The sequence below is a fragment of the Oryctolagus cuniculus genome, chromosome 9, assembly GCF_964237555.1.
Source record: "Oryctolagus cuniculus chromosome 9, mOryCun1.1, whole genome shotgun sequence".
Classification (NCBI taxonomy): domain Eukaryota; kingdom Metazoa; phylum Chordata; class Mammalia; order Lagomorpha; family Leporidae; genus Oryctolagus; species Oryctolagus cuniculus.
This window is the reverse complement of record NC_091440.1, coordinates 67,615,681-67,641,592: the sequence shown is the minus strand read 5'-3', so window position 1 is coordinate 67,641,592 and position 25,912 is coordinate 67,615,681. Positions and strand designations below refer to the sequence as shown.

Genomic DNA, 25,912 nt, shown 5'->3' with positions numbered 1-25,912 from the left:
AAACTTATAAAATAGAAAGGTACCTACAGATAAAAGGAGACTTTAGAAAAATGTCAAAGACATGCTGTATTGTCACTGATGCTGCTGACAATGAAATTATCAAATCTCCATCTCTCTGGGTATGTATGTGTGAGTGTGTGTGTGTGTGTGTGTCTACTTACATGTGTATTGGTTTACATATACAAATATAGTTGTTTATAGAGAGCTCACGTTTCATCGACGCCTTCATCAACAGATATTGCTGTTGACTCACTTAAGGTGGTGCTGGAGGATTAAAAATGTGTATATCAGATACAACATAATTTCCTAGATTTTATCTTAGTTCAATTAGTTACAGTTACTCATTAACTTATAAACTGGTTTATCTTTAAAAAATTTTCAAAAAGTTTAACTGTAGACAGGTCAAAAAGTTAACTACTACAGATTTAAGTATAGTTGTTTACAGTTGAACCTAACCACAATTTGTAACAGTATTTATTTCAAAATTCACCCTGAGTTTGCAGGTACCTATTTCTCTTGCTCCATCCAATTTCATGATTCTCAAGTACAGTCACCATCTCAATCTCCATGATCATAACATCTCTACAGCCCCTCAGGTAAGGTCAAGCAGACCTGAAGTGGCAGCTCCTTTTAACATGATGGTGTGTTTGTGGGTAGGCACCAGCCTCACATGGTGGCACAGCTCTGGAGAGTGAAGGATACATCCAGGATGCATTAGCTTTATTCTTTTCTGCTGAGGGCACCTCAGCTGCTGTCATTGCCACTTCCTTGTTCCATCCCGATGGCTTTCTCTGCAGCCTTGGCCTGCTCTAGTAAAGTGTCATACTTTCTGATACTTTCCTAAAGGTTTTGGCTGCTACAAACTAAGGGTGAAGTAAGCAGTAACAAGAGAAGTAGGTGAAGTAAGAAGCAAGAACAAGAGAAGTAGGTGAAGTAAGAAGCAAGAAGACTCCCTTCTCAAACTATCATTATTGTTTTTATATGAAGATTAAAAACAAAGAGTATTACATACATAAGCTTCCCATGAAAAGAACATTAGGAATGGCATGGAAGGAACTCTGTATTCCCATGGATGCTCCTGACAGTGACTATCCCAAATTCTCTCTCTCTCTCTCTCTCTCTCTCTCTCTCACACACACACACACACACACACACCCCAGTTCATTTATATCTTATTACCTTGTGCATTCACTTGGGGATGTTTTCAAGTCTGACTGGACAGTACTAGAGGATTAAAAAGGTACATAGTAAGATGCCATGTGACTTGCGTAATTTGCTGTTTTACTTAAAAATGGTTACAATAACCCTTCAACTTATAAACTGGCTGACCCTTAAAAACTTCATATATAAATTAATTATTTGGAATAGAATATACCATGTTCCTTAAAAATGATAATTTATATCACTGTATTAAGTACTTTAGTCCTGTCAAAAATGTAATGGTTCAGTATTAAAGTGCAGTTTCTTACTACTGAATCTGAAGCAATGTGTAAAAACCTTCTGTGATGGAATTTATTTGAAATTCAACTTTAGGATGCTTATTGCACCTAAAGCCCTGCTTCCTAAGCCCCTCCTTCACTCCTTACTTTAATTCATCAGGGTGATCTTGCTTCCCTTTAGACAGGGTCTAGTAGCTGGTAGCATGAGTCAGGGTTCCCTCCAATATGCTGTTATTTTTAGCTTCAGGGTACCTGCCTTACTAGGATGAGGGACACATCCAGGCTCCATTACCACCTCCCCTTTCTGCTGAAGATTTATCTGCTCCCTCCCCTTTTCTCCAAATATGACCTTTTCCTACTTTCAGCCAGTCCAATAAGTTCTCACACAGAGGATTCTGAAGATATCCTGATAGTTTGGCCAGTGATGCCCAGGGTATGAATAACATAGGGAAGAGGAAGCATTCATCTTGTAACATTATTCTCTCCTATCCAATCCACCCCAAAAGAAAGGTGCCTACATAGGCTACAGAGAGACTAGTCAGAAACACTGTCAAACTATGAGAAACAGTGATTTGATCAGCTCTTGTCCTGACTGTTGATGTACAATGTAATACTTTATCCATTTTAGTATTTTTTTTTATCTAGTACTATTGGTTGAACTCTGTGATTAACACACAATTATTCTTAGGTGTTTAAATTTTAACTGAAAAGTGATCCCTGTTAGGAATTTGGAAAACATTATGCTGAGTGAAATAAGCCAGTCCCAAAGGGACAAATATCATATGTTCTCCCTGATAGGTGACAACTAACTGAGCACCAAAAAGGTGCTCATTTCACCTGTTAAAGTGAAATGAACACTGTGAGAAATTGTGACTTGATCAGCCCTTGCCCTGACTGTTGATGAACAACTTAATATGTTGTCCCTCTTAGTATTTTTTTGTTTATTCTACTTAATACTTTTGGTTGAATACTGTAATCAATACACAGTTATTCTCAAGTGTTGAAACTTAACTGAAAAGTGATCGCTGTAAAATATAAGAGTGGGAATAAGAGAGGGAAGAGATGTGCAATTCGGGACATGCTCAAGCTGACTTGCCCCAAACGGTAGAGTTAGAAACATACCAGGGGATTCCAATTCAATCCCATCAAGGTGGCATGTACCAGTGCCATCTCACTAGTCCCAGTGATCAATTTCTGTTCACAATTGATCATAATGATAGGACTTAGAGCCAAAGGGAGCACATAAACAAGACTAGTGTCTGCAAATACTAGCTGATAGAAAAAAAAAAAAAAAGGAAGAGAACGATCCAACATGGGAAGCGGGATACACAGCAGACCCATAGAATGGCAGATGTCCTAAATAGCACTCTGGCCTCAGAATCAGCCCTTAAGGCACGTGGATCTGGCTGAAAAGCCCATGAAAGCATTACAGGCATGGAAAGCCAAAATACTCTGGCAAAAAAAAAAAAAAAAAAAAAAAAAAAAAAAAAAAAACCTAAATGAAAGATCTCCGCGAGTGAGATCCCAGTGGAAAGAACAGGTCATCAAAGAAGGAGGTACCTTTCTCTGAAGGGAGGAGAGAACTTCCACTTTGACTACGACCTTGTCTAAAAATGATCAGAGTCGGTGAACTCAAAAGGCTTCCATAGCATTGGCAACTCATGACAAGAGCCTAGGGAGATTACTGATGCCATAAACAAGAGTGTCAATTTGTTAAGTCAACAACAGGAGTCACTGTGCACTTACTCCTCATGTAGGATCTCTATCGTTAATGTGCTGTACATTGTGATTTAATGCTATAACCAGTACTCAAACAGTATTTTTCACTTTGTGTTTCTATGTGGGTGCAAACTGTTGAAATCTTTACTTAATATATGCTAAACTGATCTTCTGTATATAAAGAGAAATGAAAATGAATCTTGATGTGAATGGAAGGGGAGAGGGAGCGGGAAAGGGGAAGATTGTGGGTGGGAGGGAAGTTGGGGGGGGGGAAGCCATTGTAATCCATAAGCTGTACTTTGGAAATTTATATTCATTAAATAAAAGTTAAAAAAAAAGAAACACTGTCAAGGATGCTATATACCATATACTTTTCTGACTATGAACTTCCCAAATCTCCATCTCTTTCATTATCTATGTATAGATATGAATGCTTGCATATACGTATAAATGTATATATTTATATGTTTATGTATGTTTATATATTTTTATTATATATATATCACTTCACTTTAGCTCTATAACCATGTAGTGTTTCATGTTCATATATATAAAGTCCTGTTGGATTTTAACACATATAGTCAGAACTCTTTATGACTTTCTAGGTTTAACTTTTGGTCTTAAAGGTTTATATATTTTGTGTATTTTTTCCAAAAATCAGTTTTTCTTTTTGTTGATCTTTTGTATTTTCCTTTTTTTAAGATTTTATTTATTTATTTAACAGGCAGAGTTACAGACAGTGTGAGAGAGACAGAGAGAAAGGTCTTCCTTCCATTGGTTCACTCTCCAAGTGACTGCTACAGCCAGAGCTGTGCCAATCCAAAGCCAGGAGTCAGGTGCTTCTTCCCAGTCTCCCATGCAGGTGCAGGGGCCCAATACTTGGACCATCCTCCACTGCTTTCCCAGGCCAAACTAGAGAGCTGGACTGGAAGAGGAGCAACCGGGACTAGAACTGGCACCCCTATGGGATGCCAGCATCGCAGGTGGAGGATTAACCTAGTGCTCCATGGCGCCGGCCCCATCTTTTCTTTAGTTTCCATATCATTTTTTTTTTTTTTTGCACTTCACTTATTTCTGCTCTGAACCTTAATATTTCTTGGCTCCTTTTAATTTGGGATTTGGTTTGCTCTTATTTTTCTAAGTCCTTAAGATTTCACATTAGATTCTTTATTTGATATCCTTCTTTTTTGAAATATAAGCATTTAAGCACTGATGCCAGATGAAAAGATGGTAGACATGCAACCAGCCATAACATGTTTTCAGAGCACTCGAGAGGTGACTTTTCCAGGGATGTTAGCTTTTTGTTCCTCTTTTTTGCTTAAGGTTCCTTTGCTCCCTCTTCACTACTCTTTGTTCCAAATAATACTGAGTGCCCCAACCCCCTATGCTTGGCCCACTTTACTAAAATCTCATACACAAAACATTTGAGTTTCCTAAGTGTTTTCCTGTGACTAATGGTGATAATACACTAACAGGAAGAAGCATCTTCCATGATCTATTTTTCTTTTATCCAGTACAATCTTTGAAAGATGGAAATTTACCTACAGATGGTCTAGTGTGAAGGTCTCACTCTCCATTGCTGTGGCTTCTCCTGACTGTGAAGTTCCTATATCTCTTTTTTTAAAGATTTATTTATTTATTTGAAAGTCACAGTTACACAGAGAGAGGAGAGGCAGAAAGAGAAAGGTCCTCCATCCAATGGTTCACTCCCCAGATGGCTGCAACAGCCAGAGCTGTGCCAATCTGAAGCCAGGAGCCAAGAGCCTCTTCCTAGTCTCTCACTTGGGTGCAGGGCCCAAGGACTCAGGCAACCCTCTACTGCTATCCCAGGCCATAGCAGAGAGCTGGACAGGAAGTGGAGCAGCTGGGTCTCGAACTGGCACCCATATGGGATGCCAGCGCTCAGGCCAGGACGTTAACCCACTGCACTGCAGTACCATCCCCAGTTCCTATATCTCAATCTCCACCTATCTGTGTGTATGTGTGAGTCCATAATCAATGGATGTGTGTGTGTGTGTGAGATAGAGTGTGTATGTATGTAGAAGTTATATATCTTATCCATCTATTTGTATTTATTTTTTCTCAGAAACCTTTTATTTAAGAAATACTAACCATATATTTCATAATTACAGCTTCATAGATAAGGTAATTCTTCCCACTGTACCCACCCTCCTACCCAGTCTCCCACCCCTCTTTCTCCTCCCTTATTTTTTTAACTAAAATCTATTCAATTAGCTTTACACACATATGATTAACTCTATGTTAAGAGTTCAACAAATAGTTGAAAAAACCTGTTCCTTCTGTAATTATTTGTTAATGTATCTTTATGTATTCATTTATGTCTCACATTTCATTGATAACTTCACCAAAAGGTGCTGGTCCACGTGAAGGAGAGCTAAAGAATTTAAAATACATATAATCAGATGCCACTTAACTTCCTAGGCTTAACTTTTTGGCTCAAATTAGATATAATTTATATACAATTCATAATTCTTCTGCTTATTGCAGGAGAAGAGTCAATATACGGAATCAAACTAAATATCTATCAATAAATAAATAAAGTAAATGTGGTATATAGATATATACACAAAAGATGGCTACTTAGCATTTAAAAATATAAATCTTGTCATTTGCAATGACATTAATGGAACTAGAAATATATTAAATGAAAAAGCTGGTCCATAAAGACAAATACAGTAAAACCTCATTAATACATAGAATCTAAAGACGTCTAGTTCATAGAGGTAAAGAGTAGAATAGTGCTTATCTGAGAACTGAGAAGGTAGGTGGGAATGGGGAAGAGTATCTCAGCAAGTTAAAAGTTACAGTCAGAGGGTGTGGTATTATGGCACAGTGAGGTTAAGCCGCTGCTTGTGACACCCACGTGGCATATTGGAGCACAGTTGAGTCCAAGCTACTTGACGTCCAATCCAGCTTCCTGCTAATGTGCATATGAAAGCAACGTAAGATGACTGAAGTGTTTGGGCTCCTGCCACCTATGTAGGAGTGAAAGGGTTCCTGGATTTTTACCTCAACCTGGCCCAGACCTGGCTTTTGTGGACGTTTGGAGAGTAAACATGGATGGAAGATTTTCTCTCTCTCTCTCTCTCTCTCTCTCACTTTCTCTCTCTCTCTGTCTGTCTCTCTCTGTCTCTGTCATGCTCTTCATATGAATAAATAAATCATTTTTTAAAAAGATTACAATTATCAGGAATAAGTATTTTGGGTTTTTTTGGTTTTTTTTTTTTTGACAGGCAAAGTTAGTGAGAGAGAGAGACAGAGAGAAAGGTCTTCCTTCCATTGGTCACCCCATAAATGGCTGCCACTGCCAGCGCACTGCGCCGATCTGAAGCCAGGAAGCAGATGCTTCCTCCAGGTCTCCCATGTGGATGCAAGGCCCAAGCACTTGGGCCATCCTCCACTGCCTTCCTGGGCCTCAGCAGAGAGCTAGACTGGAAGAGGAGCAACTGGGACAGAACCGGTGCCCCAACTAGGGCTAGAACCCAGGAATAAGCTTTAATATTCTATTGCAAGTAGGCTTATTACTGTCAATGATAATACATCATATATTTCAAGATAGTTAGAGGAGAGAACTTTAAATGGTTCAGCATAAGGAAATAATATGTATATTAATGAATGTTATTGGCTCTGATGTGCTGATTATATGAAATATAATGCATTGAAGCATCGTATTGTACCCTGTGAATCTATACAATTTAAAAATGTGTTAAAGGCCTTCATTGTGGCATAATATGTTCAGCCATCATCTGCAACACTAGCAACACATACAAGTACTGGTTCTCCCTCTCTTTCTGTAATTCTTTTCAACTAACTAAATAAATTTTTTAATTTAAAAATATAAAAATATATAAGCATTTAAAATGCATTTGTATTTCTGAGGGAGGGAAGGAGAGAAAGAGAGAGAGAGAGAGAGAGAGATCGTTCATTTGCTTGTTTAATCCTCACACGTTTGCAACAGCCAAGGTTGGGACCCGCTAAACCCAGAAGCTCAGAACTTATTCTAGTTCTCTCACATGGGCTGTGGGGACTTAAATACTTGAGCCATCACCTGCTGCCACTCAGGGTATACATTAGCAGGAAGCTAGAATTGGGAGCAGAGTAAGGACTGAAGCCCAAGCACCTTGATTTGGGATGCAAGCATCTCAATCAGCATCCTAACTGCTCCACCAATTGTCAGTCTCTGTGCATTAAAAAAATACTCTACTTGTCATAGAAGCTCCTGAAAGTGAGACTCGGAAATCTCAGTCTCCCTGTGTCATTGCCTTATGTTTTTTAGTGTGTGAGTATATGTGCATGTGTCTTTGTGTATATGGGTAAATACATCTACTCACATTTCATTGGTTACTCTGTCATGGGTTACTTTTGTTGCTTCACTCAGATTTGGGATAAAGGATTAAAATGGTACATGTTTCTTTTTGGGTCTATGAGATTTGATCTAATGTATCTTTTTTATTTTTATTTTTATTTTATTTTTTGACAGGCAGAGTGGACAGTGAGAGAGAGAGAGACAGAGAGAAAGGTCTTCCTTTTGCCGTTGGTTCACCCTCCAATGGCCGCCCCAGCCCCTCGCACTGTGGCCGGCGCACTGCGCTGATCCGATGGCAGGAGCCAGGTACTTATCCTGGTCTCCCATGGGGTGCAGGGCCCAAGCACTTGGGCCATCCTCCACTGCACTCCCTGGCCACAGCAGTGAGCTGGCCTGGAAGAGGGACAACCGGGACAGAATCCAGCGCCCCGACCGGGACTAGAACCCGGTGTGCCGACGCCGCAAGGCGGAGGATTAGCCTAGTGAGCCGCGGCGCCGGCCCTAATGTTTCTTTAAATATTCATGTGCATATCACCAATTTGGATTGGCATGTCAGTTCTAAAATTAGATTGAGTTTTTATAGAACAGTACTGAATATCCTAGATTTGTGAAATAGTAATACATCCAGACTAAGTAACTAGACCTTTTACATTTTTTAAAATTTATTTTCATTTCATTTGAAAGGCAGAGAGAATGTGAACTTCCATCCACTGGTTCACTTGCCCAAAAGGCCACAATAGCCAGAGCTGGACCAGGCTGAAGCCAGGAGCCTGAAAGTCCATCTGGATTTCTCATGTGGGTTCCCGGGACTCATGTATTTGAGCCATCACCTGCCACCTCTCAGGGTGCAGATTTTCAGGAAGCTGGGTTGGAAATAGAGGGGCTCTGACTCTAACTAGGCACTCCAATATGCAATGTGAGCTCCCCACTATGAGATGAGAGTGTCTCAATTGACAAATGCCCACCTCATGTAAGTAGGTCTTCATGCTAAAATATAATCCTCATTTGCTATGAAACCTGCTTGAAGTTTAATTTCTGTTTTTAGGTCCCTATACTTTTGCTCCTTCAAATTTCTTGATTCTCCATTCCCTCCATTACATCTTTAATTTCACCTATCATGGTTGTATTTCTTGCCCAACGGATAGGTTTGAGAAGCTGCAGCCCTGAAGCAGGGACTCTATCCAGTGTGAGGATGTGTGTGGGTTTGGAGCATCAGCTTTGTATGGAGGCAGAGCTGTAGAGGAGAAGGGATAGACCAGCATCTCATTAGCTGAGGATTCCTCTGCTTTCTGCTCACTGCTACCTCCACCTTGCTTCAAACAGGATTCGCTCCTTCCTTTCACTCCAGTACAGTCTCTGCCTGGTAACCAAAGGTAATAAACAGTAGGAATAAGAAGTTCCCCTCTGTAAGTTGTTCTTTTTTCTACCTTAATCCCAAAGACAAAAATATTCCACACTGAAGCTTACCATGAGAGGAGGGTAGAAGCGACCCTATTACAAGGAAACCCCATTACATGGATGCTCCTGACAATGAATAATCAAAATCCCAGATTTCTGTGTGCTCTGTGTGAATGCATGATTTGCATGCATGTATGTATGTCTATAGAAAGACAGAAACAGAGAAAGGCAGACAGACAGACAGACATAAATGTTTATTTATTCATTTATATCTTACATTGCTTTGGTTTTTCTCCCTGAGGATTCTGACTCATACAGGACATTGCTAAAGGATTAAAAAGGTACACAGTGAGATACCATATAACATCTTAGACTTACTTTTTAAGCTTAAAATATTTACAGTTACTTTTTAATTTATCAACTAGTTGTCCCCTGAACAAGTCACCTGTAAATCAGTTATTAGTTCTTCCCTCCATCACCTCTCCTTACTTTCACCCATCAACAGTTGTTTTTCTTCCTGTGAGGTATAATCAAGTATCGGCGTGCCTGGGATCAGAGTTCCATCCAATGTAATGGTGAGTTTGGATTTTGGCACCAGCCTTAGATGGTTGCAGAGATTCGGAGGGTGAGGACTCCCCCAGGTTCCATTAGTTCTGTTCTTTTATGCTGAGGGCTCTGCTGCTTGCTGTCCACTGCTACCTCCAACTTATTTCAAAAAGTAGTCTCTCTTCTCTTCACCAAATCTGATAGCATCTCATACACAAGGACTCTGACAGTTTCCCAAGAGGTTGGCTGCAACTAAGAATGATAAATATGCCAACAAAGAGAAGCACCCTCTTATGACAGATTCCTCTTTAACCAACTCAACCTAAGAAACACTGGAAAGCTACCAACAAATGTTACAGTGAAAAAATTTCAAGAGTATCAAGAGGTACCCTGTATTGCCAAGGAGGCACCTAAGAGTAATTTCACAAATGTTTATCTTTTTTTTGTTCACCTTTTCTATAGTGTGTTTTTGTATATGTGGGTTTCCAGAAGGATGTGTGGATACATATTTATTTTTCTGTGTGTGTGTGTTTTGTGTTTATGTGTGAGCTAAGGGATTTTAAGAGTATATAGTTGAAAATAAATTAATTAATTAAAAAAGAAAAATTTAAAAGAAAAAAGAGTATGCAGTTGAACCTGAGGTGTAATTCTAAATTTATTTTTATTTGGTCAGAAACCTATTATTACTCTACATAAACTGGTTGATCCTTAAATTTCATGTGTACATCACGGTTTGAACTCAGCCTGTCATTTTTGTTAGAAAGAGGCTTTCTATGACGGTAATCAGTACCTTAGTCCTGAAAATATCTGCTTCAAGATTTATGTAAAGCTCTTTTTTATTACTCTAGTCCCAGTGAGGGTCAGCCTTTTGTGGTAGAATTTATTTCAAATTCCACTTCACTTTGAGGCACTATCATCTCACCAAATTTCTGATTCTCAAATCCCTCCATTGCCTCCCTACTTTCAAATCTGTGTCTTTCTTATCCGTGAGATATGGACATGGTAAAGTAACTCTAGGCCTAAGTCAAAATCATAATGCGTTTCAGAATGGGTTTGGGTCACCAGTCCCACGTGGTAGAAGACTTTCCTGCAGGATTCACTGTTACTAAGAATGACAAATATACAGACTGCAAGAATCATGCCACTCACAACTGTCCTCTCGTCCAGTGTGATCTAAAAAAATAGAAAATTCACTACATTTCTGACAGTGAGAACATTTAGATGATGCCAAAGTTATCATCAGTTGTCAAGGATACTCCCAAGAGTAGACTTACAAATTTCAACCTAATTTTCCTTTTTGTGGTCTTATTTGTGTGTGTTTTGAAAGAAATACATTTGTGTATAAACATACATAGGGTACTGCTAATCGTTAGTTTTTCAGAAAACAGAATTAAAATTAACTATGAATTTTGGAAATGCATTCATAGTTTTATAATAATATTCATATTCTAAAAACTTTCAAAGATCTCTCTCTGCTTGAATTTCAGCATAAGCTTTGATTTTAATTCCATTTTCATGAAATTTCTGAAGTTCTCTCCTATATCTAGTCATGAATGTGCATACATGGGCTTGGTATTACATATATATATCTTTTAACATTTATTTATAACTCACATGGTATTGGGTACCTCCTCATGAGTGTCTGATGCCAATTCTTCTGTATTTAGTCTAAAGGATTGAAAAGTAAATAGTGATATACCATAGGTTATGAGATCTTATCTTTTTGTGTCAACTAATTACATTCCTTCTAAAAACTGATATACATACATATATCACTGTTTTTGAATTGGCTTTTTAAAAATTAGAAATGAAGTTCTTTGTGGTGAAAATGAATATATTAGGCTTGTGAAGGCTGTAATATACAGATTTAAGAACCTATTAACACCAACTTGTAAGAGTCTTTTGAAGGGGCATTTATTTCAATCTCAACTACGTTTTATCGGTATACATCTCACTTACCATGTCTAGATTCCTCTCTCTTATATCCCTCTTTCCGCTCTTTATTTTCACCAATCATAGTTGTCTTCCTTGAGTATCAAATAGAATCAAGTGACTATGCATTTGGAGTGTAAAAGATTTTTGCCATGCTCCTCACTACAAAGTTCCCAAATCTCAATCTCCTCCCTTTCTCCATGTGGATATGTGAGTATCAGTGTTTGTCTGAATATATATATGTGTGTGTGTGTGTGTTTGTGTGCACACACACACATGTGTTTATATACATATATTGCACCTATTTTATATATAATTAACATATATTATTTTTCACTTGTGTGTATTTATACATATACCTTATTGTTATATTTATATCTTACATTTCACTGATAGCTCCTTCCCAGGAAGTTGACGTGAATTCATATACCGTGGTGCTAAAGAATATAAAATTCAAGTAGTTAGATACCAATGTGACTTCCTGGACTTCACTTTCAGTTCAAACTGCTGTATAATTTGTATACTAGTTGACATCAATTTACATTTAAGTTGGTTATTTGGAAACTTACATATCACTCTTCCAAGGAAATGAACATTATTTGTTTATAATGAGTATCATTAAATGACTCAAGATTCTTGTTCAGGACTGGTGCTGTATTGTAGTGGGTTAAGTTACCACCTGCAGTGCCAGCATCTCATATGTGTGCCAGTTCGAGTCTCAACTGCTCCACTTCCAATCTAGCTCTCCACTAATGTGCCTGGGAAAGCAGCATAAAAGGTGGACCAAGTCCATGATGGAAACCCAGATGAAGCTCCAGGTTCCTGGCTTTGGACCTGCCCAGCTCTGGCCCATTGTGGCCATTTGGAGAGTGAACTTTCTTTCCCTCCCTCTCTCTCCACACTCTATCTTTCATATAAATATAATAAATTGGGGCCAGCACTGTGGTGTTGTGGGCTAAACCTCTGCCTGTGGTGCTGGCATCCCATATGGGCATCAGTTCTTGTCCTTCTTGCTCTACATCTGATCCAGCTCTCTGCTATGGATTGGGAGAGCAGCAGAAATTGGCATAAGTGCTTTGGACCCTACATTTGCATGGGACACCTGGAAGAAACTCTTAGCTCCTGGTTTCACATTGGCTCAGTTCAGGCCATTGCATTCATTTGGGGAATGGACCAACAGATGGAAGACTTTTCTCGCTGTCTCCCCCTCTCTCTGTGTGTAACTCTACCTCTCAAATAAATTAATAAATAATTTAATATTTTTGAAAAATAAAAATGAGTAAATAAAATAAATCATATTTTTTATAAAAAGATTCCTGTTCAATTTGTTAGTGTTGAAACTAACAGAGCTCTGGAGAGTGAGGGACTCTTCCAGGATTGTTAGCTCTACTTTTGGTCCCTCCTGCCCGAAAAATTTCTCTGCTCCCTGTCCACTGCTACCTTCTTCTGGCACCAAAAAGGATTCTTTCCTCCTTCTGTCCAATCCAGAAAGTTCTTTTTTTAATATGATTTTTTTAAGATTTATTTATTTGAAAGTCAGAGTTACATACAGAGAGAAGGAAAGGCAGAGAGAGAGAGGGGGAGTGAGAGAGAGAGAGAGAGAAGTCTTCCATCCACTGGTTCACTCCCCAGATTGCCGCAATAGTTGAGCTAGGCCAACCCAAAGCCAGGAGCCAGGAGCTTCTTCTGTGTCTCTCATCTGGGTGCAGGGGCCCAAGGACTCGGGCCATCTTCTACTGCTTCCCCAGATCATCAACAGAGAGCTGGATTGGAAGTGGAGCAATCAGGACTCAAACTGGTGCACATATGGGGATGCCGGCATTGCAGGCAGTGGCTTTATTTGCTATGCCACAGTGCCGGCCTTGCAGTAGTCTTATAAAAAATTAAATCATACTTAAAAAGTTAAATCTGGTAAGCCTTGGATGACTACTACTTAGACAAGATCCTAACAGGAATAAGGATGTGTCTTATAACATGTAGCTCCTTTATCCAACTTGACCTAAAAAAGAGTTACCTACAGATTCTCCACTGAGAAAATTAAAAAATAGTGACATATGTTGCCATTGATATCCTTGTCAGTGAATCTCAAAAACTCCACTCTTCTGTCATTCTTTCCTTTGTGTGTGTGTGTGTGTGTGTGTATGCTTGTGTGTATTGCAATATATGTGTATAATTTAATATTGTGTGTATATGTTGACAGGAGGATTTCCATACACATATGCATATATATACATATACATATACATCTTTAAGTGTTTATTTTATAACTCACGTTTCATTAGTGACTCCATCAAAGGCTACTGGCATCAGGTCATTAGAGGATGGGCTAAAGAAACATGAGAGTACATAGTCATACACAACACATAATTCTAAACTATTTTGAGGGTCACATAGTTAAAACTGTGGTACTACCCACGAACTGATTGACATTTAAATGCACTTGTATAAATCACTAATTTGAAATTGGTAGGTCTTTTTAAAAATTAGCAATAAGGGTTTATATACCAGTAATAAATATCTCAGGTCTATGAAAATAGATGTATATCCAGAGTGAAGTAACTATTATATTAATGCCAAGCTGTGAAAGTACTTTAGGGTTCCATTTCTGTCAGATTTCACTGTAAGTTACAGGAAACGTCCCTTTTACCCTACTTATATTTCTGATTCTCAAGTCCCTCACTTCCTTACTTCCATGCAACATTGTCCCTGTTGCCCATGCCATATGGTCAAGTAGCTGCAGGCCTGAGTCAGGGGCTCCCTCCTAAGCCTTACTGAGTGGGGGACACCAGCCTTATGTGGTGGCAGAGTTTGGAAGATGAGGCACAAATCCAGGTTCCATTAGCCCTGGTCACTTCTGCTGAGGGCACCAGAGTTCCCTGACAACTACTTCCTCCTCTTTCTCCAAATGGAAATCTCTCCTTCTTCAGCCCACTCTAGCAGAGAGCCACAAATGGCAAAACTGAGTTTCCTAAAGGACTGTTTGTCCCAAACTAAATAAAAGTTACAAAGATACTGACTGGAAGAGGCATGCCTTTCATGACTTCTTTTGTTACCAAATTTGACCTAAGAAAAACAAAAAGTTCTCTACAGGTATGGAAATGTTCTCAAGGACCCTCCTCACAGTAAGTTTCACAAAACTCAACTGTTTTCTTTCATTGTATTATGTTTCTACATGTGTGGTATTGATAGAAATATCTAGGTGTGTATGAGAGCAATTAAAAATGTTCATGGTGGCTGGGGCCATGGTGCAGTAGGTAAATCCTTTGCCTGTGGTGCCAGCATCCTATGTGGGGGCTGGTTTGAGTCCCGGCTGCTCCGTTTCCAATCTAGCTCCCTTGCTATGGCCTGGAAAAGCAGTAGAAGTTGGCTCAACTACTTGAGCCCCTGCAACCCCATGGGAGACTGGGGAGAAGCACATGGTTCCTGGCTTTGTATCGGCGCAGCTTCAGCCATTGCAACCATTTGGGGAGTGAACCAATGGAAGGAAGACCTTTCTCTCTCTTTGTCTCTCCCTGTCACTGTCTGTAACTCTACCTCTCAAATAATTTTTTTAAAAGTCCATGAAAATGGAATTGATCAAGTCACCGTTTCTCATAGTGTTCATTTCACTTTAACAGGTTTCCTTTTGGTGCTCAGTTAGTTGTCACCTATCAAGGAGAACAAGTGGTATTTGTCCCTTTGGGATTGGCTTATTTCACTCAGCATAATGTTTTCCAAATTCCTAACAGGGATCACTTTTCAGTTAAAATATAAACACCTAAGAATAATTGTGTGTTAATTACAGAGTTCAACCAACGGTACTAGAACAAAAAAAAAAATACTAAAATGGATAAAGTATTACATTGTGCAGCAACAGCCCACACCCTGACTGTTGATGAGCAACTTGATATGTTATCCCTCTTAGTATTTTTTTTGTTTGTTCTACTTAATACTTTTGGTTGAATACTGTAATCAATACACAATTCTTCTTAAGTGCTGAAACTTAACTGAAAAGTGATCACTGTTAAATATAAGAGTGGGAATAAGAGAGGGAAGAGATGTGCAATTCGGGACATGCTCAAGCTGACTTACCTCAAACGGTAGAGTTAGAAACATACCAGGGGATTCCAATTCAATCCCATCAAGGTGGCATGTACCAGTGCCATCTCACTAGTCCCAGTGATCAATTTCTGTTCACAATTGATCATAATGATAGGACTAAGAGCCAAAGGGATCACATAAACAAGACTAGTGTCTGCAAATGCTAGCTGATAGAATCAAAAAGGGAAGAGAATGATCCAACATGGGAAGTGAGATACACAGCAGACCCATAGAATGGCAGATGTCCTAAACAGCACTCTGGCCTCAGAACCAGCCCTTAAGGCATGCGGATCCGGCTGAAAAGCCCATGAGAGTATTTCAGGCATGGAAAGCCAAGACACTCTGAAAAAAAAAAAAAAACTAAATGAAAGATCTCCGCGAGTATGATCCCAGTGGAAAGAACGGGTCATCAAAGAAGGAGGTACCTTTCTCTGAAGGGAGGAGAGAACTTCCACTTTGACCATGGCCTTGTCTAAAAATTATCAGAGTTGGTGAACTCAGGGGGCCTCCATAGCCTTGGCAGCTCATGACAAGAGCCTAGGGTGATTACTGATGCCATAAACAAGAGTGTCAATTTGTTAAGTCAACAACAGGAGTCACTGTGCACTTACTCCTCATGTAGGATCTTTGTCCTTAGTGTGCTGTACATGGAGATTTAATGCTATAACTAGTACTCAAAAAGTACTTTACACTTTATGTTTCTGTGTGGGAGAAAACTGTTGAAATCTTTACTTAATGTATGCTAAACTGATCTTCTGTATATAAAGAGAATTGAAAATGAATCTTGATGTGAATGGAAGGGGAGAGGGAGTGGGAAAGGGGAGGGTTCCGGGTGGGAGGGACGTTATAGGGGGGAAGCCATTGTAATCCATAAGCTGTACTTTGGAAATTTATATTCATTAAATAAAAAAAGAAAATGGAATTGAATGATAAGCTTATTATAATGCAAACATTTTTAAATACAGGCATAGTTATTTCATAACTTATATTTCCATTCATTTTGGTTTTAAAAAAGATTTAGTTGAAAGGCAGAGTGATGGAGAGAGAATAGGAGTGAGCAAGACAGAGAGAAAGAGAGAAAAAGAGAGAGAGAGAGAGAGATACCTGGCCTTTACTGATTCACTCCCTAAATGGCTTCAATGACTGCGGCTGGACCAGGCCAACATCAGGAGGCAGAAACTCTATGTCAGTTTCCCTTGTGGGTAACAGGGCCCAACACTGGGTCATCAGCCACATCCTTCCCAGATATATTAACAGGAAGTTGGATTGGAAGGGGTACAGCCAAGACTGGGACAAGCATCGTAATCTGTGATGCATTAGCTGCAAGTAATATCAACCTGCTGCACTACAATGTGGGCTGCTCCATGAGTTTTTTGATGATTATTCATCCACCCACCTAAACACATACACACATACCACATATGCATATACAGATAAATATATGTAATCTGACATAAATGCAACCCTTATAGATTAGGGATTAAAAGAATAGTTAAAATTTCATTCTGGATATATTTCTGTTTTAATAGTCCTGAGATATTCATTATTGTCATATGAAGCTTCATTTTTAATTTTCAAAAATACCTACCAAGTTCAAATTAGTGATATGCACATGTGTATTTAAATATCAGTCAGTTCACACGCAGTAGCTTAATTTTAAGGATTGTATACACTTACCTGTGTCTTGGGGAATTCATGTATACATACATACATATTGAATTTGTTTTTCACTCACTTGTCCCTGATGGATTCCACATCAGTAATGGATTTTGAGTCTTCTGAGTTTGAGCTAAGGGAATATAAAGATATATATAGTCAGAAATTACACAGGATTTTATCTTACTATTTTTGCTCAAATGACAACAGTTACTTTGAATGTGAACTGGTTAATCTTCAGATGGTCATGTTATATCACTGTTTGAGCTTGGTATGTATTTTTATTAGAAATGAATCTTTATGGGGTGTGGCTGGGACTTTGGGCAGTCACTCTGGGAGGCTCCACATGCTCAGGGATCCCAGGTTCCCTGGTGAGGGACATTGCTGGGGAATCTGAGCTTACACTGAGGACTGAACAGATCCTTGGTGTGTTCCTAGTGGCAGCATGGACAAATATTATACCCACTGGGGCTAGCGTCCAGGCACCAGTCTCATTTGAGAAGAGGTGAGCTGAGGCTATGTCAACAGAGCAGAAAAAATTTCCCCTCAGATTAAAAAAAAAAAGATTTTCCATGCCCAACCTGTGTGTCACTTTAGACACTCCCTTCACCCTGGAGTACTGAACAGAGCTCGCTGACCACAGCCACCATACACCTCTAGGTATTCACTGAAAAAATAGACACTCTGCTAATACAGAGGCATAATCCAAAGATAAAAGCCACCACAGCAAAAAGACAAAGAAACCAATGAGTATCTGCAGAAATGCTGAATAATAAATGCACCAATTCAAGAAACAAGAATAAGGAAAAAAGCATGATGCCTTCCAAAAGAATACAACACTTCAATACTAGAATATGAAGGTGAAGAGATTGAAGAAATGCCAGAACTGGAATTCAAAAAATTTATTGTATGATTACTCAGAAGTAATCAGAAGCAAATGCACAAACTAATGAAATCCATACATGAAATGAATGAAAATTTCTCCCATGAAATTGAGATCTTGAAGAGAAATCAAAATGAAATCTTGGAAATGAAGAATTCAATAGAACAAACAAAAAAATGCAGTGGAAAGCCTTAACAAGAGCATATGTGAACTAGAAGAAAGAATATCCAACTTAGAAGACAAATTGAAGGAAATTATACAGTCAGACCAAAAAGAACAAGAACAAATTGGAAAACTAAAAAGCACTGTTGGAAATCTACAAGATACTATCAAGTGATCAAGCATATGGGCCCTAGGAGTTCCTGAAGGCATGAAAAGAGAAAGTATTAGAAAGCCTTTTTCATTTAATAATAGAAAACTTCCCATTTTGGAGAAAGAAAGGGACAATGAAGTAAAGGAAGCACATAGAACTCCTAATACACATGACCAGAGAAGATCCTCCCCATGACAACACATTTTAATCAAACTCTCTACAGAAAACCATAAAGAGAAGACTCTAAATTGTGCATGAGGGAAATGCCAGATTACTTTCAGAGTATTTCAAATTAGACTCACAGTAGACTTTTCATCACAAACATTACAGGCTAGGAGAGAATGGCGAGATATATTCCATCTTGAGAATAAAACTGTCAACCCAGAGTACTGTACCTGGAAAAGCTATAATTTTTGAATAAAGGTGAAATAAAGACCTTCCATAACAAACAGAAATGCAAAGAATTTGTCATCACACATCCAGCCTTGCAAAAGATGCATAAGGATGTGCTGCACACAGAAACACAGAAAAACGGTCATCCCTACAAAAGAGAAGATAAAGGCAAAAAATCCCCCAGTAAAAACACAGAGGAATCCAAAGTAAAAAAAAAATAGGAATATTAAAGGAAAAATTGCAGGCCAAAGTCATTACTTATCAATAGTCACCTTGAATGTAAATGGCCTCAACTCTCAAGTTAAAGGACAGAGACTGTCTGAATGGATTAAAAAGCAAAACCCATGTATTTGCTGCCTACAAGGAACACATCTCACCAACAAAGATGCATGCAGACTGAAAGTGAAAGGAGGGAAAAAGATATTCCATGCTCCTTTTGATGATTATTCATGCACACACCTATACACATACACACAACACATATACATACACAGGTAAAAATATGTCATCTGACGTAAATGCAACCCTTATAGGCTAGGGATTAAAAGAATAGTTATTTCACTCTGGATATACTTCTGTAATACTCCTGAGGTATTCATTTTTGTCATATGAAGCTTCATTTTTAATTTTCAAAAATGCCTTCCAAGTTCAAGTTAGTGACATGCACATGTGTATTTAAATATCAATCAGTTCATAGTCAGTAGCATAATTTTAAGGATTGCATATAATTACCTGTGTCTTTTGGGGGATCCATATATACATATACACACATTGAATGGGTTTTTCACTCACATGTCATTGATGGATTCCACATAAGTAATGGGTGTTGTTTCCTTTGGGTTTGACCTAAGGGAATATAAAGATATATAGTCAGAAATCACACAGGATTTTATCTTACTACTTTTCTCAAATGACTACAGTTACTCTGGATGTGAACTGGTTGATCTTCAGATGGTCATGTTATATCACTGTTTGAACTTGGTAGGTATTTTTATTAGATATGTAACGTTATGGAGGCTGATGTAGTGGCATTGGTTAAGCTGTAACCTAGGATGCTTGCATCCCATTGGACACTGCTCTGCTCCCCTGCTGCTCCACTTCTGATCAAGCTCCCTTGATGTGTGCCTGGGAAAGTGGCAGAAGATGACCCAAGTTCTTGGGCCCATGCATCCACATGGGAGACCTGGAAGAATGTCCTGGATTCCTGGCTTTGGTCCAGCCTCATACCAGCTATTGTGACAATTAGGGAGACTAACAGCAGGTACCAGGAATACCAAAGAGAGATGTGTTGGGGATACAGCAATAAATCACCTTAGGGACAAAGTTCAGACTAGCAGAAGGGGCAATATGAGTTTTTGATGTAGGCAGCCTCATTGAACGATTACCAAGTTTTCCTGATGGGTTCTATTTTTTAGCTTTTATTTAATAAATATAAATTTCCAAAGTACAGCTTTTGGATATAATCTGATGTGTTCTACTGAGGAAGTGAATTGATCAATATTCAAGTTATCCCTCAGATCCAGCTGACAGACTAGGACAGCCAATCATTTTTCTTGGGGCACCAATCTACCTGCGCATGAAACACCCATACAATAAATGGGATATATTTCCAATATTCAGGAGTCAAAAACTTTCTTTAAAAAATGGCTGTAGATAGGACCACCTAAGGGACAAGTCTCTGGAATACACTTAAAGATCTTGCTCAGATTCTTAAATTGTGCTTATACAAGGCAGGGCAATCTGTATAAGCATTCATCTGATCCACCGATTTTAATTTTCATACAGTTTTAGCATTTTCATGCCAAGTTGTAAGCCCCTGTGTCACTAATAAAAACACATTCATGACCTTTACTGTGGTAATTAACAACATTTCAGGTGTTAAGACAAAACAACTGAAGCCCTTGTGGTGGCCTCTGTGTGGAATGGTTTCCTGAGTTGGTCCTAGCTTATCATTCCAGAATACATCACCCTCTGGTAGAGCAACCAGATTTCCCATAGGAAAAGCACAAAGTGATTGGTATATGCATGTTATCACATCATTGAAACTAGTGTTTTTAAGGGCATTTCAGGCATAGATTAACAAGGTCTTTATTCTGTGAGCTTGACAAATTTCATCTCTATACAGTTTATATTTAGCAAGGAAGAATGTGCAGATTGCCTATCATATTAACTAAAGTTGAAAGTTATGTTTAAGATTCAATATATTTGAATAATATCACTTACGTATTAGTATTTTTCTTTCGAGAGAACCAGCGATACTGACGATTCTTTTTGAATCTCTTCATATCGCCATGTGGTTAAATTCAATCCAAAATCTAAGAAAAGCAAAAGCACTTGTGAATTTTATATCCCATGTCTTTAGACACCTTTCATATCCTTCAAATTAGAAAGACTCACATAGAACTTATTAGGTATGGATCAACTGAATCTATAAACATAGGAAATCTACAGTACCATGTAATTTGATCACTCATGTGGAACATGCATTCTGTATTTGTGCTTGATATTTTAGTTCCAAAAGAAGAAAAAAACATTTTTTGAATATTCAACAACATTTAAGTTTACCTGCAGTACATTTATTTTTGAAACTTCTTGGTTGTTTTTTAATGATTTTTTTTTTTATTTCTTAGAAAGGCAGTTATAGAGAGAAACAGAGAGACAGAGCGAGCGAGACCTTCCATCTGCTGGTTCACTCCCCAAATAGCTGCAATGGCTGGAGCTGGGCTGATCTGAAGCCAGGAGCCAAGACCTTCTGGATCACCCACATGGATTCAGGAGCCCAAGCATTTGGGCCATCCTTGGCTGCTTTCTCAGGCCATTAGCAGGGATCTGGATTGGAAGTGGAGCAGCTGGGATTCAAAATGCACCCAAATAAGATGCTGGCACTGCAGGCATTGTCTTTACCTGCTATGCCAGAGCAGCAGCTTTACCTGCTATGCCACAGCACTGGCCCCAGAAAAGACATTTTTAAGATCACCCAATTGCTACACAGAATGCAGAAAGTGAAACAAAATCTATTCTACATCAATATCTGTATCATCATAGTGACTTACAATAGTTCCATCCTGAAATATTCTGCAGAATAAATCAAAGAAGTGTGAGAAAAAGAGATGTGTCCCTCAACATTATACCCAGTGGCTTTGTATCATGTAAGAAAATTGGAAGTCACTGGAAAACAAGACATTTCCAATCACATTGCCAGGGAAAAACAACCAGTGACTACACTTAGGCAGCCAGAATTGTGCCATAAGCCCCTAAACTCTTAGCAAGGAGAGAAAAATAAATAGAAAAGTAATTTTAAAAAAATAGTCCAATTTGGGCATAAATGTCAATTTTGAGTTTTGGACCTATGCTACAGGCACCTGTAACTTTCATACCTTTGAGTGGATACCAACTCATTGGTAAAGGAGGTAGAAATCCCCAAGCTCCCAGTCTACAACCTGGTGATACAGAGAAGCGGCAGAGTCACATCTTTAGATGTGAACTGGGATCAGCCAAGGCAAATTGGGATTACTAAGAATCTTCTCTTTCTTACTAAGGCTCAGAAGAGGCTAGAAACAACAGGATACAGTAGGTCTCATTCTTGTGTACTCCTGCAGATTCCCCTAAAAGGGAGCCAACTTTTTTTAGATCTTGATTCAAGTTTCTTCTCCTACTATCCTTCAGAATACCTTTTTCCCTTTTTTCATATTTTCTTGTATGCATGTTTATATAGCTTTTCTTGTTTTTAATTTCCCTAAATCCAAGTTTGTTAAGTCAAATCTTTACTCAATTCCTTGCCAGCAACAAGGTCACTGCTATTTAACCAATATCGACTTAGTTGTTCACTGGTCCCAGAGGGTAAGGGAGATTTGGGAGGTTCCCCAGAGGGTAGAGAATGGTGCTCTTCTCACCACTGGGCTCAAGGCTATCTTCCTATCTATGAGCCCTAAAGACTCCCAGCCAGTCGCCACTCTCTTCCCTCCCTTTTCTCCAGCTATACACCTCCATTGTTTTCATGAAAATGAGAAGGTAGGGGATAGAATGGGGGATCTTGCTCAGAGATCCTTACCACCATGTCCTATGCCTTTGGCTGCGAACATGCCAATGAAGGAACAAAAATTCCATGTCATGGCAACCACAGATTCTGGTGGTCCTGAGATCATTGTGAGGAAAGAATGGAATGAACTTGGTCCCAAACTGCAAAGATTTTTTTAAAGACACATACTGTTTGTTTTACAGTTGGGTGATAGAGTATACCAACATCAAATACTCCAGAAGAATAATCTCAAAGCAGAGATTATTCAATCTGTTTTTTTTCTCTTGTATATAATGGAGGGGATTCTTATATACATAGATACTTCAAAAACTAGCTTTATCTTCTTCGTGGTTTGGAAGACTCAATACAGTTGTCAGTTCTTCCTCAAAAGAGTGTACAAATTCAATGCAATCTCAATCAAAAATTCCATTAGGCTTTAAGAAAATTTTGGAGGAAATTGGCAAGTGTTTCTAAAATTCATGTGGAAATACAAAGGAATTAGCATAAACCAAACAACTTTGAAAAAAGAACAAAGTTGGAGGGCAAACATGAGTTGATTTTCAAAACATGAGTTTTGTATAAACAAAACGTATAAGACAGACTTAAGTAAAAATAAATCAATTAAACAATCAAAAGAATAATAAAGAATCAAAAATCAAGGTATATACCTACACAAATAGACAACAGAGATGGAAAGAGAAATCAGCCATGCAGAGTAGTATTTTCAAAAAATGGAGGTTTATTGATTGGAAAATCAACTTCAATATGTAAATCTCATCAAACCAAAACCCAGAGAAATAATTGTAAAACTAAAAGTCAATCAAATTTCAGGAGAATATTCTATGGCCTGTGTTAAGCAAAGTTTTCTAGACACAACCCCACAAAACACTATCCACAAAATAAAAATTGGCAAGTTAGACTTCATCACATTTTTAAACTTCTCTCCAAAAGACAGTTAAGAGAATGAGAAGGGATTTCACAGCTTGGGAGAAAATCATTCCAAAGCATATATTTTAAAAGAGACATCCAAGGTATTCCAAGATGGCAGAATGGGACTGGAGATTACTGCTCTAGTCAAGGGGAAGATAGTTTAAAAAAAAAAAGTGGAGATAGTGCAATCTCAGGGAACAGTTAAGAAGAAAACTGCAGTGGGAACTCCACATAAGTTAGAAGGATGCTGTAGATCTAAGTAGAGGGTGTGGACATGCAGCATGAACACAGACACAACACAGGACCCCAGCAGCCAAGAGCCTCAGCGACAGCTTTGGAGAGTGGGGTGAGAATAAACTACCAGCCACCAGCCATAAAGCTGTGGGTAGGGACTGGCATGAGTCTGGCTTGGAGCCCTGTGGCAGACAGTGTACCTACCATTCTAAAGAAAAACAAAGGGGCCTGTTTCTCTCTCCTCCTGGCCACCTTACAATGGCATCCTGTAACTACCTGAGAGAGAGCAGGCGCCATTTTGCACATAGGTAACTGCTGCACCAGCTTGTGTCCACTCAACCAGTAGCCACCCGAGAGGAGACGTCCTGAGTCTGGCTGGGAGAATTGACAAGGGGCTGGGTGCCCATGACTGTGGGAGCCTTGTGTTCAGGGACAGTGAAAAACTGTGGCTGTGTAAGAGGGTACAGCGTGTGGCTGGGTCTCTGAGCAGTTGCTCTGGGAAGCTCCACACACCCCAGTCTCCCTGATTGCCTTGGGAGGGCCATTGCTGAGGGATCTGTGCTCACATTGAAGCTGGCATAGATCTTTGTGTGGTTCTTGTGGCAGCATGGATGAATACTGCACCCACTAGTGATAGCACCCAGGCATTAGTTGCCGTGGAGGAGAGAAGTTCAGTCTGAGACTATGCCAGTAGAGCTGATCAAACCCTCACCTATAATAATAAAAAAGAGGACTGTTAGCATGTCAACTTGGTTGTCACCTTGGACATTCCCCTCACCTTGAAACACAGAACAGAGCTCTCTGTTAATACCCTTCATACACCTCTGAAAGAGCAGAGACTTCACTAAGCCATAGAGGCATAGTCCAAAGATAAAACCCATCAAGAGGAAAACAAAACTACGGATATCTCCAAAAATGCTTTAAAATAATTGCAGAAATTCAAGAAACAAAAATATACTACATGACCCCCAAAGGAACACAAAAATACTTCAATACTAAAATCTGAAGATGAAAAGTTTAATGAAATGCCAGTAACTAATTTCAAGAAATTGATTATAGGATTACTTAGAAGTAACCAGAGGCAAATTGAGGAATTACAGTAATCTTTATGTGATATGAATGAAAAATTTTCCATGAAATTAAAGAGGAATCAAAATGAAATTTTGTAATTTAAGAATTCAATAGATCAAATTTAAAAATGTGGAAAACTTTAACAACAGATTCGGTGAGGCAGAAGAAAGAATATCTGAGTTAGAAGACAAGTCTCTGGAAATTTTACAGTCAGACCAAAAAAAGAAGAAATCAGAAAAATTAAAAACAGTGTTGGAGATTTATGGGATACTCTCAAAGGACTCAACATGTGGGTCTTAACAGTTTTGGAAGGCGTGGAAAGAGAGAATGGATTAGAAGGCCTTTTTATTGAACAAATTACATACAACTTCCCCAATTTGGAGAATGAAAGGGATGCCCAAGTACAGGAAGCACATAAAACTCCTAATAGACGTGACCAGAAAAGACTTTCACCAGGAAACACTGTAGTCAAACTTTTGAAGTAAAACATAAAGAAAAGGTTCTAAAATGTGCATGAGAGAAATGCCAGATTACTTTCACACGATCTCCAATTAGACTCACAGCTGACTTATCAGGAAGCCTACAGGCTAGGAGAGAATGATGAGACATACACCAACTCTCATGAGAAAATACTGTCAACCCAGAATACTGTACCCTACAAAGCTCTCATTTATGAATGAAGGTGAAATAAAGACCTTCCATAATAAACAGAAATTGAAAGAATGTGTCTCCACTTGTCCAGCCTTACAAAAAGATACTTAAGCATGTGCAGCACACAGAAACAGAGAAACATGGTTGTCACTATGAAAGATTGTGAAGGCTGAAAATTTTGCAGTAAAAGTATCAAGGAAAACCAAAATAAACAATGGGTGTCAATTTTGTTTATTTTTTCAAAAAACCAGCTCCTTGTTTGGCTGATTTTTTATAATTTTTTTGGATTCAAACCTGTTGATTTCTTCTCTGATTTTAATTA

General features: G+C 38.7%; 1 protein-coding gene across 1 annotated transcript in view; it reads right to left on the bottom strand.

Moving 5' to 3' along the window:
• The window catches only part of LOC103352135 (phosphatidylinositol 3,4,5-trisphosphate 3-phosphatase TPTE2), a 66,353-nt gene extending 43,559 nt beyond the window's left edge, over positions 1-22,794 (bottom strand). Inside the window, exons 1-11 of the mRNA XM_017350319.3 lie at positions 22,738-22,794; positions 20,910-21,001; positions 19,479-19,532; positions 17,177-17,230; positions 13,634-13,687; positions 11,745-11,798; positions 11,044-11,097; positions 9,161-9,208; positions 5,506-5,553; positions 1,180-1,224; positions 211-264 (exon numbers count right to left, since the gene is read on the bottom strand). Coding sequence (XP_017205808.2) covers positions 211-264; positions 1,180-1,224; positions 5,506-5,553; positions 9,161-9,208; positions 11,044-11,097; positions 11,745-11,798; positions 13,634-13,687; positions 17,177-17,230; positions 19,479-19,532; positions 20,910-20,971 — 527 coding nt within the window. The 5' untranslated portion in view covers positions 20,972-21,001; positions 22,738-22,794. The remainder of the gene's footprint in view (positions 1-210; positions 265-1,179; positions 1,225-5,505; positions 5,554-9,160; positions 9,209-11,043; positions 11,098-11,744; positions 11,799-13,633; positions 13,688-17,176; positions 17,231-19,478; positions 19,533-20,909; positions 21,002-22,737) is intronic.
• Between the last annotated feature and the right edge of the window lie 3,118 nt (positions 22,795-25,912).